This window comes from Emys orbicularis, chromosome 8, assembly GCF_028017835.1.
Source record: "Emys orbicularis isolate rEmyOrb1 chromosome 8, rEmyOrb1.hap1, whole genome shotgun sequence".
Lineage (NCBI taxonomy): Eukaryota > Metazoa > Chordata > Testudines > Emydidae > Emys > Emys orbicularis.
In genome coordinates this window covers 19,689,641-19,709,772 of record NC_088690.1, presented here as the reverse complement: position 1 = coordinate 19,709,772, position 20,132 = coordinate 19,689,641, and the positions used below count along the sequence as shown (strand labels likewise).

General features: G+C 40.6%; 1 protein-coding gene across 2 annotated transcripts in view; it reads right to left on the bottom strand.

The window, feature by feature from the left end:
• PDE4B (phosphodiesterase 4B) overlaps positions 1-20,132 on the bottom strand; it is a 346,320-nt gene that overhangs the window by 17,806 nt on the left and 308,382 nt on the right. For both annotated transcript variants that reach the window (XM_065410138.1, XM_065410140.1), the window contains one exon: positions 16,420-16,532. In XM_065410138.1, the coding sequence (XP_065266210.1) occupies positions 16,420-16,532 (113 nt within the window). The remainder of the gene's footprint in view (positions 1-16,419; positions 16,533-20,132) is intronic.

Sequence of the window (20,132 nt, the reverse complement as noted above, 5' to 3'; positions counted from 1 at the left end):
TTTGTACATATACAGAATCGTGCATTTCAGCTGAGGAGCTTAAAGCACTATGCAAACATTAAAAAATGTTACCTGGCAGCACTGCTACCATAATGTAGAAAAGTACCAGGTATTATTATCCCCATTTTACAGATGGGAACTGAGGCACAAAATGATGAAATGACTTGCCCAAGATCACACAGGATGTCTATAGTAGAGAAGGGATAAAACCCAGATCTTTTGACTCTCATCTCTGAACTTTAACAAAACCATGCCTTTCCTCTGTTCACTCAGCTTTAAGTAAACAAATTCCACCCTCTTCTTCAGGCTTATCGTCAGCAACCTTTACATGACTGGTGAGCGGTACTGTAACACTGCTAAAAACATTACCATGATCAACTCCAGCCATGATAATTATCATCCTTGTTACATAGAGGGGATTACTCATGCACTTTTAATGGTATCATTGCAATATACTGTCTGAACACGGCTGGAATATGAATTTATTCATAAATTTCCTCAATAATGTGACATCGTTAAAAATGTACAGCCCGGTGAGGCATGAGGAGGACATTCAATAACACTTAGAAGCAATTACCACTGTTCGTTTTATGGGACTCTAGATTTTTCTTTGAGTTTCACTTGATAGCAAATGTTCCAGAGAGATTCTATCTATTCTATGGTATGCCATTTGTGTGCAGTACCAGTAGGGAGAATGAATGTTGCTCCCTCTGCACAGATCAATGAATGATGTTATGTTAAAATCTCTGCAGTGGCTTCTCAGCTAAACCAATATGACAGCAAAGGATAAAACCAACAAGCAATGAGAAAATGCCAATGGGTTTGTGTACTGCATGTTTTGTACAGCATATTACACATTTCAAAGAACTAGTGAATGAATTTAGAGTTAATGCTGCATCCCTGTAATCAATAATAATAATACTTTGCATTTATACAGTACCTGTCATCTGATCATCTCAATATATTTTACAGAGAAAGGCATTATTATCCCCATTTTACAGATGGGAACTGAGCCACGGAGAGGTGAAGTGACTTGGTCACACAGGGAGTCAGTGGCAGAGTCGGGAATAAAACTTGGGTCTCCCTTTTCCATATCCCATGCCCTGATCAGCAGATAGTGCAATTCAAGCGTAGAGTTTAAAAAAGGAATACACATTATTTTAATAGAAGTAAAATAATGCAGAAAAGCCTACCAACCCCAAACAAACATAAAGAATGCCTGATCTTCTGAACAACAAACAGTATTCTGAAAACATCTGGGCAGTGGTGAGAAAAAGCAATCAGGTTGTGTGGAGTTTTCCTGTAATGACTAGAAAAGTAATTTCAACCAAATTAGCTCAGACAGACACTGAATCATTCCTTGACTGATACTGGAACCACTTTTGAAGTATTCACTGGGGCACTGCTGCATAGACTGAATCATAGAATACCAGGGTTGGAAGGGACCCCAGAAGGTCATCTAGTCCAACCCCCTGCTCAAAGCAGGACCAATCCCCAGACAGATTTTTGCCCCTGATCCCTAAATGGCCCCCTCCAGGATTGAACTCAAAACCCTGGGTTTAGCAGGCCAATGCGCAAACAACTGAGCTATCCTTCCCCCCTTGGAGCCCCCTTTTCTTATCAGAGTCTCTCTCTTTTTTTTTTGTTGGTAATTCCTTTCATTATAATTCATTTAATACTCTCAGATGTTATTTTCCCAGATAGTGAAACATCTTTAGTTTTACTTTATCTAAGATGCAAATCTTTGCTTCATTCCTAGCCCTGTTAATGTTGACATATTGCTTCTATGATAGGTGTGTGGTTTCCTTTCCTCTAAGGACAAGTTGGAAACTGCCCTAGGGAAATCTTTATGCAAGTGTACCAGGCCAAAAGCCCAAGGGATGCCGGCTCTGGAAAGGCTGTGTGAGGGAACTTCACTTCATCACCCCCACGAGGGGAGTAGCTACCAATGCTGGGAGTGCGGCTACCAGCGCTGGTGCACTGTCTACACTGCCACTTTACAGCACTGAAACGTACAGCGCTCGGGGGGGTGTTTTTTCACACCCTTGAGCGAGAAAGTTTCAGCGCTATAAAGTGGCAGTGTAGACAAGGTTGTAGTGTTCCAGCTCACAGGCTGCAGTAATGACCCTGGTGCATGTGGGGGGGAGGCTGGGAAGGGGGAAAAGGTGCACCTCCCTAACATCTTCCTCCTGGTAAGTCAGCTCAACAAAATAATGCTCTGGCTTTCTACGGACGAAGCAAATTTCCTTCTCATGCCAGAAGGTTAAACAAAGATCTACCCCCAGATTCACACACCCCTTTTTTGATTTTCCAACCCAGTGCTTCTTCTCTAGGTAACCCCGTTATTATTACTGCTCTTCAGACAACCGCATCATAGGTGTGCACGATGCATTACAGAGACAATAAAGACACAGGGCCAGATCCTCAGCTGGTGTAAATCAGCATAGCTCCTTTTTAGTCAATGAAGCTACACCAATTTGCTTCAAGCTACGATCGGGCTCAGTGGATGAAAAACTAAAAACATTTACAGACATTAAAGGCAAGTACAGGAGAAAAGAACTGCTACGATATTGTAATGCCTTTGCTTGGAATGTGTATACAGAAATGGGTGCTCCCCACCCTTTGTCTTTATGAAACAATTTAGTTGCATACCTCCGGTGTCTAAAAATGTTTATAAACTGCATTGCCCTCGTGACCCAGCCTTCTGACACAAATACCATCTTACATTCTTCACTTTGCCACTGTTTCTTAGAAGTCCTCAGAACAAAAGGTAGGAGAGAATTCTTACCTACAAGGATACCATTAGTGTTTGTATGGTTTCCCCTCGTTTCCGCTCCTCCCCCCACCACCCGGCCGATAAATGCAACAGGGCCAAGTCATGATCAACTTAATCATGCTTCTAACCCAGGGGTCAGCAACCTTTCAGAAGTGGTGTGCCGAGTCTTCATTTATTCACTCTAATTTAAGGTTTCGTTTGCCAGTAATAAATTTTAATGTTTTTAGAAGGTCTCTTTCTATAAGTCTATAATATATAACTATACTATTGTTGTATGTAAAGTAAATAAGGTTTTTAAAATGTTTAAGAAGCTTCATTTAAAATTAAATTAAAATGCAGAGCCCCCCGGACTGGTGGCCAGAACCTGGGCAGTGTGAGAGCCACTGAAAATCAGCTTGCGTGCCATAGGTTGCCTACCCCTGTTCTAACCACTTCTGGTCTCAAGGCACAATTCATTCCTGGTGTAATTCCATTCATTTCTGTTTTACCTGGGAAGAATTTGGCACTCGATATTTAAAATCTAGCAGGTTACACGGAAATTTACCAGTGTAATGGGAATTAAGGCCCAATTCTGAAAACATTTATACACACAAGGGAAATGACTCCTCAGATGTATAAGTATTTGCAGGATCAGGCCACAGGGGTACGTATCAGTGTGCACCTTGAACATTCAGTTACGGTGTTTGTGGCTGGCGTGTGCTATAGCAGATTTTTTAAGTTAGATAAACCAGTATTTGAAACCAGAACAGATATTAAGGAACACTTGGTCTCCTCTTCCAGAGCTGGGTATTTAAATCTCATAGGTGTCTAATCCTTAAGCAGCCAACATTCCCAGTGAAGCCAGTGTTTTTGCCTGAGTGAGAGCTGAATGAGGATTTCAGATATGGTCCCAACTGTCAACATGAAAGCAAAACTCCCAAGAGCAGCAGATGAGACAAAATGTGGGTTGGTCATTCTCACAATGGGCAGAAAAGCAGGTAACTGATACAAATCCTGCTAGTACATGATATTCCTTTCTTTTCTTTTTTTAAAGAGTTCTTGTATAAAAGGTAATTTCCTATTATTCTGGCTCCCCTCAAACCTATATGAACTTTGAAGCACTGTTCATTTTGGCCTATTTTGAGTCTGCCAAGCCAATACTCCTTGAAATAAGTTCTTTCTTCAGTATGAGGAATAACAAAATTTTATCTTCAGTTTTCCTCATATTTCATCATTTACAGAATGGATTTAATCAGAAAAGATTAGTTTGCAACTGTTCCTGTTACTTCACCATTTCAGTTTGTGTATTTTCTTTTCTTCAGCACTCTCACTAAGAGTGCTGAGAAGCTGATTTTAAATATAAATGTAACAGTAAAATAATAAAGCTTTTTCAATTCATTTGGTCAATCAGTTCAAAAGAAGAGAGCTTTTGATAGGTAATTTTGATTATTTTAGTAGCTAGAGTCAGTAAACATATTATATTCAGCTATCAGTCTTTTTTCTTTTCAGCGCTTTTGCAACTCTTTCTTTCCTCCCCGCCCCAATCAAGTTATGATGTGCTACAAGCTACTTTTAACAAGATGCAAAACTTTGAGGATTTTTGTTTTCTCTTTTGTTTATTTTTTAACCAAAAACAAACATTGAGCCATGAAATTTCCCATTTTATGTCAAGAGAAAATTGCTTTATCCTTCGTACATTCAAGCAACTACTTAAAAAAGAATAATTTCATGGCAGACTTATTTACACAATTTTATTATGACGATTTAAAAATACATAATAAATTCAAAGCACAACTCCTAAAGAAAAAGTTGCTATAAATCAGTTAAGTGACTCCTCCCTTAAAGTAATAACATCACTCTGATCTAGATAGACTAATATTAATGTTTTACTGGTAAAATTTGCTATTCCCTTTAAAGAATCAGAACCACGAGGTGTGTATGTATTTCTAGCTCATTTCCAGATAACTGAAAATGAAAATATGCAAACACATAATAAAAAAGCTGGATCACTGCAAGAATCAGAACCTGCCTTGAAGAAAGAAAGAAAGAAAGTTTCTAGATCATTTCCAGATAATTGAAAGCTGAAATATGCAAACGCATAACAACAGGGTTAGAACAAGATCCTACATAGTGAACGTACTGTGAATTATCACTGCTTAGAAGAGAGTCTGAATTTCCCTATTCACATGCGAGGCTTGGGGCTCATGTTACTCACCTCATGAGAATTGGGTGGGTCTAACGGAAAAAAAACCCCTATCAACTGATGTTGACGAAAAAGTAAGGTCATGGTGAAACCACCATTTTGACTTCCCTGAAAATAAATGTGTCATGTGTTTATAAGGTGCACATGCATGAGGCTTTGCTGGCACGTTAAGAAAGTACATGCCATTCCTGCAGGGCTAAATCTGCTTAAAGGCTTCCTCCAGTTGAAGACAAGTCCTATAAAACATCTACTGCCTATGAATACAAATGGCAGATGCATTCGGTCAGTGCTTTCATAGCTGATTGGTATCATATAGGATTTTTGTTGGAATATTAGCATTTCTTTTGATTAGCATAAAAGCAAAAGCATTGATAAGGTTTATAATTTCATTCTGTGTATCATTAGCAGGAATACACTGAATATTTGTACAGATAAAACACAATGTTAATATAGCACAACAGGTTGTTTGATTATAAACTTCAGTTTTATTTGGGTGGATGTTTGGGTCAGTTTCTGTTTCATCTGAATCATTTTGCCCTTCCCTATCTGTAAAAACACTTGTTTCAGGATAATGAATAGAAACAACCACAGCTTGCTTCAGCATGTTAGCTTAGTGCGTTGTATTGGTTACCTGACTCACTAACTTACCACAGAAACCTTTGACGGATGTCTGACGCCAAAATTATTTATCTACCAAAATCTGCTAGGCCCTGATTTCTCAGCAAGACAAGAATCCAACAAAAATCCCTCATGATAGCTCAAATGAAGATTACTATCTATTGTGTTATCTATAGAATCCATCCATGGTAAGTGCTTCTTACCATGTAAAAGAAAACACAGAACACACCTGAGCACTTCTCAGTAGAATGTGTGTTTTAAAATTTGACATGGTCATATGTTCTAACCAAAAGCATATCCTGCACTCATTGAAGTTAATAGCAAAATTCATCCTGACTTTAGTGGCAACAAGATTAGGCCAAAAATTAATAGCGCCTCTCCTAGGAAAACTGATTGTCCACAATTTGGGGGGAATTAATTATAGTTGTCTAACCTCACTCCAATGTGATAAGTTTAGATTAAAATTGTAAATGGGAAAAGTCCATTTTTTTTACTACAGACTAAACATGTTACTTTCCAAAGGCATTTTTAGAGAGTTCCACAGGTGTAAAGTGTTTTCTGAAATTAACTGGAAGCTTGGCTCAGAAACTGAAAAACAAAGATCAGGAAACAAAAGAAAGATCAGAACCAGTCTGAACTGAATGACAGGAAGCAACAGCAAAATATAATTAGATGACTAAAGCAAGCAGACTACAGGCATAAAATGTCTTAATTAAAGAAAGGCCTGATACAACTAACAATATCTATGGCCTTGAGAGAAACCAATGCTCCAGAAGGCGGAAGGTCTTATACCAAAATGTTTGATCAATCAGACCTATGCAAGCCACACTGACAAAGCCACTTGTGCCAAAGGAAGCTGACCAATTTAGTAGGAAGAGCCCACGATAGAAACCACAAACCAAATAACCACCCCCGCTCTTCATTAGCTATTTATGAAGCTGCCCATTTGGAGAGGATGGTGCATGCTAGTGAATTCCCCGCCTCCCACACTGCACTACTCTCAAAACGCAGGACCTTTAATCCCTAAACCTGCAGCGGTGAAAATGGAATATAGTAGGGGTCTTAATGCTTGATTGCCAGAGTGTTCTCGGCCTCCCTCAGTCTCCAATTAACAGATGTATTCAGGCTTCATGGCTCTTTTCGTTGTCTCATTAAACAATGCATTTAGACAGGAAGGGGCTTAAAGCTTTTTTCCAAAGTCAATCCCAAGAGCTGGACTGGGGAGAACTGGCACTTATCTTTTAGGTGATTTTGCCTCAGTTGGATCCTACATCTTTAGAAAGAAGACCAAGAGGCAAGTGTGTTTATCATTAACAAAGGGAGGGTGAGAATGAGAAAGCTACTGTTGTGAAATGTATATACCTAGCATTTAAATTAAATTGAAATCTGTGATTCATATCCTGCAGTCTTTATTTAAGCAACTTCACAGGGCTTTCATAAAGTAGGAAAACTAGCTCTGGGAAATTAAAATAATTCTGAACCCTGAAATGGCTTTTCCTAGATGTGCATAATGAGAAAAACTCTGGCAACTCTTAAACAGCAAAAGTCTGTTTGCTTTATAAGATGAGGCATAAAGTGTAAATAAAGCCCAGTACGACATGGCTTTGTATCTCTTAAAATACTGTATGAAAAACAGTGGCAGCTGGTCCTCCCAAAATGAAAATGCACCTAATACAGCCATCTAAAAACATATGGAATGTACTAATGAATGTAAATACATTGTAATGAAAAATCATTCTAACACAGAGCTAGGCAAATAATTTGCGGAATATTTGTGTGTGCAGTATTTGCCCAGCTGTGCTACAACGGTTGTTTTTTTATTTTTTTAAACATACAGCCGAGGCCCTCCAGTCAGAGCAGTCTCTCTCTAAGGCATTCTATTTGAGCGTGCCTCCAAACTGCCTCGTTTTCCTTTTGATAACCCAACACCACTATGTTTCATGTGTGCCCTACTGAGAGCTAGCATGTGAGAAGGGAACCCAAAGGACAGAACATGTGTGACGAGTTGGCATTGATTAGTGGTATGTTTGTGAATGTGATGAGAAATGAAACTCCTTCTAACACTGCTAAATTCCATATTTGGCACCACAATGAGCTCAAACAAAGAGTCCCCAAAAGTACACAATACCAAAAAGAGTATCAACATTACCACCAACTGGAGAGGAGGAATGTTGGTGAAAGATTCCTACTTGAAACAAAGAACAAATCCCTAAATACTATTAAATTTCCCGAACGTTTCTCTCTTTTTTAAAGTGTTCATTTTGCTTCTTTTCCCCCTCATTTTTCTGAGTATTATCACCGTCTTGCTGATCTTACACAGGCAAACTGAAATGGCAATTTTGATGAAGAGTTTAGAGGGGCCTGTCTCTCTCACCCATATTGGGCAAGTCAGGAGTACCTCCACTGAAGCCAATTGACTTACACCAGTATAATATTAGTGTGAGACCAGAATCAGGGCTTAGAATTTGGGTCCAAGTTGGACCAGGAACTGAACTTCTCCAAAGATCAAAGATCCACCTTTTCTAAAGGCAAAAGAACTACCAATCACAGCCCCCCCCCCCAAATCAAAGATTTTGCTCTCAGAAATTACACAAATCCTTACTGATACTATTCCATGTCCAGTTACCTCACTTCATTCCCATTCAGGCAAGGCCTCTTGCCTTTTCAATTATTCACTTTTTAGCCCTGCCCTCAAATAATTATTCACCTTTTGAACCTGCCCTTGAGCAATTATACTTATGACACACCCTAAAACAGCACGACTGAAATGTCTGGAGAATGAAAAGTTCAAAATGGTCAAGCCACCACAAAAGGTCAAACCACCACAAAAGCCCGATTCTTTTTTAAGAGTTAGATGATGCCTAATGGGCACTGGCCTTTGTTGGAGACAGTGGGATTCATACAAACAAAGGAGATCTCCTGGGGATTGAGGCTGTTATTTGGAAACTGGCTAGGCTCTAGTGCTGGCAAGGCCAAAGTATCAGATTGTCAAACTTACATACGGAGTATTAAATAAGTACAATTGTTCCTCTAGACTGTTAACACTGTATTTGTGAGGCAGAATAATCAACTTTCATTATAATTATTCATTTCAGAGAACAAAGGAGCGAGGGAAGAGGATTTCAGGGTACGGACAGGGCCAGATTAATTCTCCTGTGAGCCTGGGGCTATTTGATTTTGTGGGGCCCCTGTATACAAGTCTTTGTCCTGGGAGGGAGTTTGGTGCAGGAGGGGGCTGGAGCAGGGGATTGGGGTGCAGGAGGGGGTAGGGAGTTTGGGTGCAGGAGGGGGATTCTGATCTGGGGCAGGGGGTTGGGGTGGAGGAAGGAGTGCGAGGTGCAGGCTCTGGGATGGAGTTTGGGTGCAGGAGGGGATTCTGACCTGGGACAGGGGGTTGGGGTGGAGAAGAGGGTGCGAGGTGCAGGCTCCGGCCGGGAGGCGCTTACCACAGGCGGCTCCCAGCCGGCAGCACAGCAGGGCTCAGGCAGGCTCCTAGCAGGTCTCTGCAGCCCCAGGGTGGGAAGGGGACAGCGTGTTCCGTGCGCTGCCTGCACCCACAAGTGCCATCCCTGTAGCTCCCATTGACTGGTTTCCGGCCAATGGGAGCTGTAAGGAGGTGCTGGGGGCAGGGGCAGCGCGTGGAGCCGACTCCGCCTCTGCTAGGGACCGCAGAGACGTGCCGGCAGCCAGCTGCTTCCAGGAGCAGCATGGGGCCACGGTGAGCGCCCCTTTTAGAGGCCTGGAGATCACTGCCTGTGATTTATTTTGCGGGGTCCCCCTTGAGCCGGGGCCCTGGGCTGCAGTCCCTAAAGCCCCTGGCTTAATCCGGCCCTCGGTATGGAGTGATGAAGTAGATTGTTAAAATTTAGGACAGTCTATTTTCATAGTACATATATGATGATAATCTGAATTCTGTGACTAGTTCTTCTCTGCATAGTGTAAACAAGAGACAGGTCAGACCCAATCCCCAAATTTGAACATCCCTGAACTTTGAGAGGGTTTAGACCAGTGGTTCTCAACCAGGGGTACATGTAGCCCTGGATGTATGTTGGTCTTTCATCTAGATATTTGTCTAGTTTTACAACAGGCTACATAAAATGCATTAGTGAAGTCAGTACAAACTAAAATTTCATACAGACTATGACTTGTTTATACTGCTCTATATACTATACACTGAAATGTAAATACAATTTATATTCCAATTAATTTATAATTATATGGTAAAAATGAGAAAGTAAGCAATTTTTCAGTAATAGTGTGCTGTGACACTTTTGTATTTTTGTGTGTGATTTTGTAAGCAAGTAGTTTTTAACTGAGGTGAAACTTGGGGTACGCAAGACAAATCAGACTCCTGCTAGGTGGGTAATGATTTTTACATACTGTGAAAAATTTTGATATTGAAATATTTTCCTGTTCTGAATTGGGATGAAAAATCAAAGTCTTAAAAATGTTCACTAACCACACACACAGACACAGGTTTGGGTCAATTGCAGTTTTGTTTACATAATTTTTGAAATGTTTTGTTTTTGACCATTTTTTTTAACTCTAAGTAGCTTAATTTTTTAAATGAAAACTTGTTATGAACCAGAAAACCAGATTTTTTTTCTTTTAAAAATGTCAAAATATTTTGTTTCCACAATTTCAAAACTTTTTTTAGTTGAAAAAATTCATTGAAAATGATCCATTCTCGTGGGGGAAAAATCCATTTTGACAAATCAGCATTTTCTGACAAAAAAAGTTTTGTTGAAAAATTCCCAACCAGTTCCAGTCCCTGGCCTGTTCTGGCTGCACTAAAATCCTGGATCCAACACTCCCAAATCTTGGATTGTTCAAAATCTGGATCTCAGATGTAATGTTCGCAATTTGCACTATTATCTTCAGAAAATGCAGTACCTATTTTCCCTGTATTAGATCAAGGCATTCTTTCTAAACCTGAATGAGAAGACTGAAGTTCAAACATACATCAAATGAATTGTCCCCACCCTCAGGTGTAAACAGCCTCTATCACATTTTGCATCAAGCATAATGATTTCACAACTCAGGCTAATTCCAAAAACTGTAAATTCAAGAATCACCTAACAGCACTAGGGTATGTTTGCATCATACTTTACAAGGGCGCCATGCATTTCAGAATGCATTTAAGATCTTTAATGATAATTACAATATACTTCTAATGGCTGTTGAAGATCAGCTAACTTGCACTTCATGAGGTCTCCCAAACGCTTAGATACTGTCTTTGTTTCCGTAATGACAGTCCCTGAACAGCTGCAGCCGATAGAGGGGAATACCAAATAACCCATCAGGAACTGATGTGCGGAATTCCATGAATCATACCTACTTAACTCTGCTTATAAAAACAAAAGACATGGAAGTCTCTTTGTCTTGCTAACTGTTGCTTAACTTTACAAGCCTTTCTTTGTAAGCCAATTGGCTATTTTAAAGCATATTAAACAAAGGAAATTACAGTAAAGTAACCAAAAGACTAAACAATTTGGCACCAGTTAAGGGAAACATCACGTACGAAGTGGGCAAGATTGAGTGCTGGCAGACTCACAAAACAAACGCAAATGTGGAAGCTGTGCAGCAAGGCACATAGACCCTTGGCGTGCTGCCCTGAGCAATGTTAAACTGCTTGATGTGGACTGCCAGAGTTTACATTAGTGCCCTCAGATTTATTTAGCCACTGTCTCCTGACAGTTAGGTGTGGGCTTGCTGGTCTCTCTCTGTTTGTTTTGTTTTTTGTTTGATTGGAACACCCTTTGAAATAGTGGTGAAGTGGAAGAGTCATGTTTATGCCAGGGGCTCTCTTGCAAAATAACAAAGACAATGGTTTGGTGAGCTGTCTCACTAGCAAATACCTATGTATACAGTGATGGTCAAAAATGTTATCTGCCTGCAGGATTTAATTCTGCTCTTTACGCCCACTTCTCCTGGAGACTTCTTTAACAGCTGACTAAATCCAGGTGAGACAAATTGCAAGGAGTTATATTACAGTATGTCTAGCAGCACTGAGCCGTATGGTCAATGTTAAGGCTCCCTTAACTTCCATCACAATACAGGCATAACAAAGTTTCAAAACTGGTGGGTCAACAAGGAAGACCCTGTGATGTTACCAAAGTATGTATATACAAAATTCAAACTGTTTCTGCAAATAATGAATTACATTATTCATAGGGCTCGCTGGGGACTTTTGGATGAAATGTTATTTGTTGGCAAATGCCCAGTTGTCAAAATGGAAACTTTTCATGGAAACATATTGGTTCCAGCAACACTTTCATTGGGAAGATTTCTCCGGTGCTGGGTGGAATTTCTGGCCTAGAGCAGGGTGAGGATAGCCAATATGCAAGTGGTTAGGGCAATGCAATCACCCGGGTGTGGTAGACAGGCTCAAATCCCTGCTCTCCCTGATTCAGACTAGGGACTGGAAACTGGGTCTCCCACATGTGAACTCCTAACCACCAGACTAATGGCTATTCTGCGCTGGGGCTGTCACAGATTCTGACCAGAAATTCCATCCTGGGCCTGAAGAACCTACCCAAAACCAATAGAGAAGGGGCTCTGCCTGATTCAGAGCAGGAACTTGAACATGGGTCTCCCACATCCAGGTGCTATAGAGTCAGTAAGTCTTTCTCTGGCCCAGCAACTATTTATTTAGACAAAGCGGAGCTCTAATAGGATAGATTGAGACAATGACTGACTCTAAAGTCTGGTGGTTAGGACTCTTGCCCAGGGCGTGGGAGACTGAGGTTCAGGTCTCTCTCCTCTGATCCCTGGACGTAACTTAGCTATTCTGGGGTAGTCTCATGCACCCTCACTTTTCTGGGGGGAAATCTGGAAGGAACAGAATCAGTTGTCAAAACCTTTTTTGGTGAAACAGATTTTACTTTCCAGCCAGTCTTTATCATCTATCAACTGCAAAGTTGCACAGTCTGGGTGCAGAGGCTCTGAATACTGGCTTCAAAAACTACTGTGCTATTCAGGGGATCCTGCACTTATAAGTGGATGGACTCTGTGATGTAAAAGGTCTTTTCCAGCCCTAGCTTCTATGACCTTAAGGCCTTAGAAAACCATCAAGCTGGGAGTTGGAGAACTAGTAGGTCAGTTGGGGAATTATTTACCCCACGCTTTATGATTTGGGGATGCACCGAGCCTGTGTCTACCAACCTTGCTCCGTAGAGCCCAAATGCTCTAGGGGGCCTGTGATTCTGTCTCTATGGCAGATGAGTCTGTAGACAGCTGCATAATGCCAAATGCAGCATTAGGGGGCTGCTATATCAGGAGACTCACAAACCTCCAGAGACGACTCAGTATCTGCCTAGGCAGTGAACTGGATAGGCCACTAAATGCAGAATGATAAGTCATATCTTACAATAACGTAAAAATGTACAATACATATTAAGATTTAATATCTACAGACGACGAAGGGTAAGTTAGCTTTATTTCACTCAAAGCTGAAACTATAGAACTGTCTTGTTAGTATTTTACATAAATAATAAACTCCATCTTTGCAGTATTCCATACATTCCCAAATGCTTAGTTTAGGGAATCCACAGGGAATGAGGCCAGTGCCAAGGGGCAATGACTAAGGCAATGTGGAACAGAAACTCACTTAGGGATGTATGGTCGTTTTCTTCAGCGTTGCTCTCTTTCTAATTTTGGAATGCAAATCATTTCTTAAAAAAAAAAAAAATCAAATTTCCCATTTCCCAAAACCACCACCATGCTTGGCGTGATAGGCAGTGTGCTTCCCGGAAACTCTGGTCTGGAATAGCAAGAGGTCTGGGGTATTTGGAGGACAGGATTAAGTGCACCGGTAAAGACATGTGGTAAAGACTTTACCTAGGGAGGGAGTACTCAGAAGACAGAGCTTTGCCTTTCTGTAATGGTTCTATGCTGGGCTCAAGCCTGTGCTTTGCAGCCTCTACTCCCACTAGCCTCAATACAAGCTGAGGTTGGTTAGCACCTAGCAGGATCAGGCCCTTAGTTTTTCACTTTCCTTGAGTAATTAATTTACATTTACAGACCCATGTGCCAACTCTTTATGACCAGGATGGTGTCACACATGGCTTTTCCTCCCAGAAAATGCTTTTTGTACAAGAGGTCTGAGAATCACACTGCAAACACGAATTCAGAGATCCTCCCTCTCTGTCTGCTGTTGTTGCAACTCTGTACTTTATAAAACTACGTCTGTCAGGAAGGAGACAGGAAATTCGAGTCACACTTGCAACAGCTGTGCCATGCCTACTATCATTCTCAAATGACGTAGTTTGGCTTTAGTGGCACAGGGCCAGGAACTCAGCAATAACAGAGGTCAGGAAGATAGGTCACGGTTTATACTGTTCTGCACTTGGGATCGTGCTGAGTCTATTTGCTTTCTTCCTTTCTATACTGTTTCTCTTTCCGTTCTTCTTTAATAATGTGGAGCCTAAGCATCCTGTTTTCAAAACATCGGACTGTTTTGTTGTTTACCAATGCCCTACTTAAAAGCTTTTGATTCAAGCAAGATAGTCTACTCAGATACTTTACGAGATTAAAAATGTTCCATTAATTTGTTGTCAAATTTTCCGATTGTTTCTAAACAGTCTTTCAAAAGCCTCAATACTTCCAGTTGAACAGTTTTCAGACTGCACAGCTCACTTGAAATAATTTTACTGTGTGCCATGAAAAACTGTTTGCCATGATGGCACAAAACCAAGAGACATTTATCACCAACTCATTTAGATGTTTGTTACCATGGCAAGGAAAAAAGAATAAGCTGCAAACCATTTCATGTTATTCTTTCATAGCTGGAAATGACTCTTGGAATCTGACCAGAACACGTACAAACACATTTTAGTTCAAGTATATGAATGAGCAAAGTTTAAAGAAAGTTGAATCTAACCAATGAACACTAACACTGCACATAGTAAAATCATAATTTTTAACAATTACACAGTGGCTGAATTACTTAATCAGAGCTTTTCACCTGTAAAAGTCCAAATGTGAGAGAAAATCTCAAAATATGGGATAGTTCTGCCCCATGTGTGAGGCCCTATTTTCTTCTCAGTCTAAAGCCTTACTAATGGCTAGATCTGTTTTTCACGCAAGCTGATAATTATATTCTTTTCTTGAAAGCTAGCCCTATTGTACTTGTATTACTTTCTATGCCCCGGCATGCTGTAGTAAGAACTAGTGGAGGAGGAGGAAATTTGAAATGACCTGGGATTAATTTCTTTAACATATTCCATAGAATCTCAGTTTATGATTCAGCATTTCCTGTGTAATTTATTTCCAGTTAGGAAAAGAAGAATAGCCCTGGATTTGTGTGGCACAAAGGTAAAACGGGTACTAATCATGAGGGCTAATGCAAAGGAATGAAGGAATACACAATGTCTAACATCTTTGTAAGAGATAGAGCACACACATTTCAGAAACCATATGGATTTGCTTCATCAGGTTGATGGGTGTAAATATTGCATAAAAGCATGGGCATAAATATTGAATTTGGAGCAGCAATACTTGTGACTTTGAGATCTTGTGCACTTAGACTGTGCTGCTGGGTGCAAAAGCAGGAGATCTGCTCAGATGCCAGTCAAGTGCTCATTTGGGCAATAGCTAGGAACATTGCAGAGGTGGTGCCTATAGCCCCAGGGAGTGCCTTATGTCAATCAACAATAACCCCTCTGGCCAATTAAGGACTGACTTTGATGGGTTCTTAATAGAATCTCATCTGCTCACAGAAAGCAGTTCTCTCTCTGGCTGGGAAGGTTGGAGGCTGGAAGCAGAAGCTGAGGGTTGGAGAGAGTGGTGGTTTTAAAGGATTATTTTGAGCGGTACTCAGGGCTTCTGCTGTATTTTTTCCCTTTATATCTTTTCTGTATTTTTCTTCTGAACCTTCCCCCCATTTTTTCCTACATTCAGCATAAAGTTTAGTTTGGGATATATTTTTTTTCAAATTAATTTTAGCAAATTTTTACTCCTTGTATGAAATCTCAAATTCTCCTGCATCTCTTCCCTCCCCCCAAAAAGCAGCCCTTCAATGAAAACACTTTTATGTATGTCCCAGTGTTATGGCACTGCACCTTAATCATGTACTGAATACAAAATGCTGTCAACTCGTACCATAATATTAAAAACACAAACCAAATGCTTAGAGAAAGGGACAGTTGCAGTAAAACATTATCCCATAATGTTTAGAGTTTGCCATTATTATTGAAAAGCCAAGTTAATTTCCCCAGCCTGATCATTTGTTACAGTTACACACTTTTCAGTGGGTGCCTGTGGTAGTATTCTTTCCAGGGAGAACAGCTGTAATTGACACCTGTAAATTTTCTGATAGACAAATATCAATGTAATTATGTGGTTTTACTGCATTGTACCATATTATAATTCTGAATCCACGGAATGCTAAATGTTTTCCTGGTTCTGCTTTTCTATGACAAATTTTCTCCAATTTATAAGTTACTTTGTAAGTAACATTTTTATTTACCATCCTACTTCTAACTGTATAAAAATGTACCTAAGGTCCACTGGAACATATCACCAAATCCAAGGATTAATTTCACAGTGTAAATATATTCTGCTTGAGAACCTATGCTATCGTTTACCACTTGCACTGTTTAATTCTTGCAATAGCATAAGGATACAGATAGTTCAAAGCATTTAAAGTTCCCATCCTTAACATAAAGTACTAGGAAAAAGTACCAACAGTGTTTAAATGAACTTTGTCAGATATTGCACTGTGCATGCTTGTCTGCTGGTGGACACAATCACATACAGCAACACTTTTTGTCTTACATTACAGCACTTATTCTTTTTATTTTCAGCCTTTTACATTTTAGGAAGAAGTTATCCCATCGCTTACCTTGTTAGATGCCATCTCACTGACTGATCGGTAGGTCTGAATGGTTTCAAGTTGATCTAAACACCAGTCTAATTCTTCCAGAGTTTCCATTGCTAATTTTTGATAAGATTCTTCTGCAAATAAACACACAGACATGTAGTTAGGCTTGAGTGGCTGCAGACTTTCCATGGTAGAGTCACTGACACAGCTGCAGGCAGCACTACTGTAGGTGGTACAATGCTCCTTCATCATGCGGTCTGGGTACTTCTGCTCCAGGAGGAGAACAAATCAACTTACGTCCTTCCTGTGAATGGCTGTGTCCCCCCCCCCTTTTTTTTGGCTTTGAAGATGAGATGTCGGTTATTACATCAACAAACTTCCTCTAAAAAGGGGGTGTGGGAGGAATGCTCTCTGACAGACTCATCTGCATGTATGTGGATTAAGATTGCACGCTAATAAAAGCAGTTCCTTGTAAGCAAGTTTTTTTCCCCTCCTCCTAAGCGTTACTCATCACAGCGTTTCTTGTCTAAAGTGATGCATTTTTTTAAAAAAAAAAAAGTAAAATGTCATTAAGTGAGATGGACGCAAGTGACTTGCTTCAGTTACTTTTTTCTCAGAAGAAACAAGCTACGCTCTTTTCAAGTAAAATGAAAAAGAAACCAATCGTTGTCAGTAAATCTTTAAGCAACGCAATCACTGAGGGTATTGTACGTGTGTGATCTTTGAGTAACTTTTCCATGCGGTAGTACTGCCCCAAACAAGGTTAGGAGTACAGTTTGTTTGGGTGCTACATGAGAGCCCTCTGATAGGGATACAATCAGACAGAAACTTTATGGGAGTACTGGATGAGTGATTGACTCTATTGGTTAAAGGGAACGATGCTTCTCTTGTTTTACTAAACAAAGTTAAAACTTCCCTTTGGTCTCAGCCAAGATCATAGGGAAATTATGAACTGGATTCTCAGATGGAAACAGAAATGAGCTGTCTCTGCTTTTGCTAATATTGTATTCCTCTCGATTTGTAAGTGTTTCAACTAGAAAAGCATAAATCTCCTGGAAGAATTGCTAAGCAGCTCTCAAGATAAAAATAAAGGTTTACACACTTCACTATGGCTCATAAAAATAACTTCAAACCCTTTAAATATAACTACCTACCATACCTATTGACTGAAAGGACACACACATACCAATACATATCTTCCTCAGTTCAAGGAGTCAGGATTTTAAATGATACCGGTTAAAGCAAACTGCAATCATAATAGAGTGAATAGAACTCTATACTTCTACTGACTTAGAAAAATATACACACACTATAGGCCCTATTCAGCTCTGTGAGTGCAACTTTTACCACTTTGTGCTGGAGGTTGTGGATGTGCTGAAAGAAGAACTGGTCTAGAGGGAGGGGCAGGAGCAGTAGTGTCACTCTCCCTTGGGAGCAACTTTACATTTTTGGCTGGGATTCCAAAGGGTTCTCACCAGTGGTGGCTCCCTAGCAGTTGCCCTGAATCAATGCACCGCTCAGCTGCCCTGGCTCCATTTCTTTCTGAGCCACCATGTTTATGGACAAAAGAACGAGGAGTCCTTGTGGCACCTTAGAGACTAACACATTTATTTGAGCATAAGATTTTGTGGACTAAAACCCACTTCATCGGATGCATGCAGTGGAAAATACCTTTTCCGATGAAGTGGGTTTTAGCCCACAAAAGCTTATGCTCAAATAAATGTGTTAGTCTCTAAGGTGCCACAAGTACTCCTGTTCTTTTTGCTGATACAGACTACCACAGCTACCACTCTGAAACCTGTCACCATGTTTATGGAGTGTACCAACTGGCTCTATGCCCCTTCGTTTGCAGCATTGCACCCTCCACACCAGATGGCTCACTCACTGCTGGGGTGCGAAATAGGGTTCCACTAGCTTCTGGTTCTACAGCTACTGCACATAGGGCCTGATCCAAAGCACTCTGAAGTCAACAGAACTCCTCCATAGGACCTTGAATTACATATACAACTAGTCGAATGGCTCAGATTTCGATCTCAGTTACACCAGTGAAGTCAGTGCAATTACTCCAGATTTAAGCCAGTATAAATTATTGTTTGTTAAATTATTATTATTTGTGCTGTGGTGGTGCTCAAATACATATTTGTGCTGTGGCGGTGCCCAGCACCCCTGTTGTGCTGGGTTCGGCATACACAGTAACAGATGCTCTCTGCCCTGAAGAGATTACGATCTAATTTGAAGAATCATAGAGTAAATGAGTGTGAAACAACAGGAAGGAATGGAGAGTGGGATGGAAAAGGGTGATATGATCATGAGGCTGCATAGGGAAACTACTGCACAGCTCAATAGTACTGGCCAAGAAATCAGAATCTTGCCCACTGACTTAATTTGCTGCCCTCTTATTAGGGAGTAGTCCCACTGAATTCCAAAGTCTCTTTTGTATATGCATATCTGTCTACCACTCCACATGGATAAATCCTCTTCCTTATCAACCATGTCCACTGTGTATTTTAAATATATTAATAAATGCATATGCTGTATATGTTCAACCACTCAAAGCTCAATAGGAGAAAACAAACACTATAGAAGAATAATTTCTCACTGATCAAGAAATACTTTAAAGCAATGATTCTACAACACAGGTCCCTTCTAGTCCTACATTCCAATAAAATAAAATACATTTTGGTGTAAAGAAGAGCTAATACTCAATTTCTTTTTTATACTTACAGAGCTACAAATCTACTGGAAGTAACCTCCTCTTGCACACTTCTGTGACATTCAAGTCAAAAAAATAGTTGGAACTAGCCACAAAATACAACAGTAGAACTTCCGTGAACTTTCCTCCCCAACCTGCAAACTCCCTATCAATGAGCGGATAAGTAAAACAATTTTAGTGAGAGGTTTCAAGGTTCCTCAAAATGAAAAAAAAAGTCTCAAATTCCCTCTAGAATCACAGAAGATTGGGGTTGCAAGAGACCTCAGGAGGTCATCTAGTCCAACCCCCTGCTCAAAGCAGGACCAACACCAACTAAATCATACCAGCCAGGGCTTTGTCAAGCCAGGCCTTAAAAACCTCTAAGGATGGAGATTCCACCACCTCCCTTGGTAACCCATTCCAGTGCTTCACTACCCTCCTAGTGAAACAGTGTTTCTTAATATCCAACCTAGACCTCCCCCACTGCAACTTGAGACCATTGCTTCTTGTTCTGTCATCTGCCGCCACTGAGAACAGCCGAGCTCCATCTTCTTTGGAACCCCCCTTCAGGTAGTTGAAGGCTGCTATCAAATCCCCCCTCACTCTTCTCTTCTGTAGACTAAATAAGCCCAGTTCCCTCAGCCTCTCCTCATAAGTCATGTGCCCCAGCCCCCTGATCATTTTTGTTGCCCTCTGCTGGACTCTCTCCAATTTATCCACATCCTTTATGTAGTGGGGGGCCCAAAACTGAATGCAATACTCCAGATGTGGCCTCACCAGTGCTAAACAGAGGGGAATAATCACTTCCCTCGATCTGCTGGCAATGCTCCTACTAATGCAGCCCAATATACCATTAGCCTTCTTGGCAACAAGGGCACACGGCTGAGTCATATCCAGCTTCTCATCCACTGTAATCGCCAGGTCCTTTTCTGCAGAACTGCTGCTTAGCCAGTCGGTCCTCTCAATGAACAAGTTTCTATTTTTTAATAAACTCAACAAGGAGAACAAAGTGATTTTAGGAGCAGATGCACAAAAAGCCCAG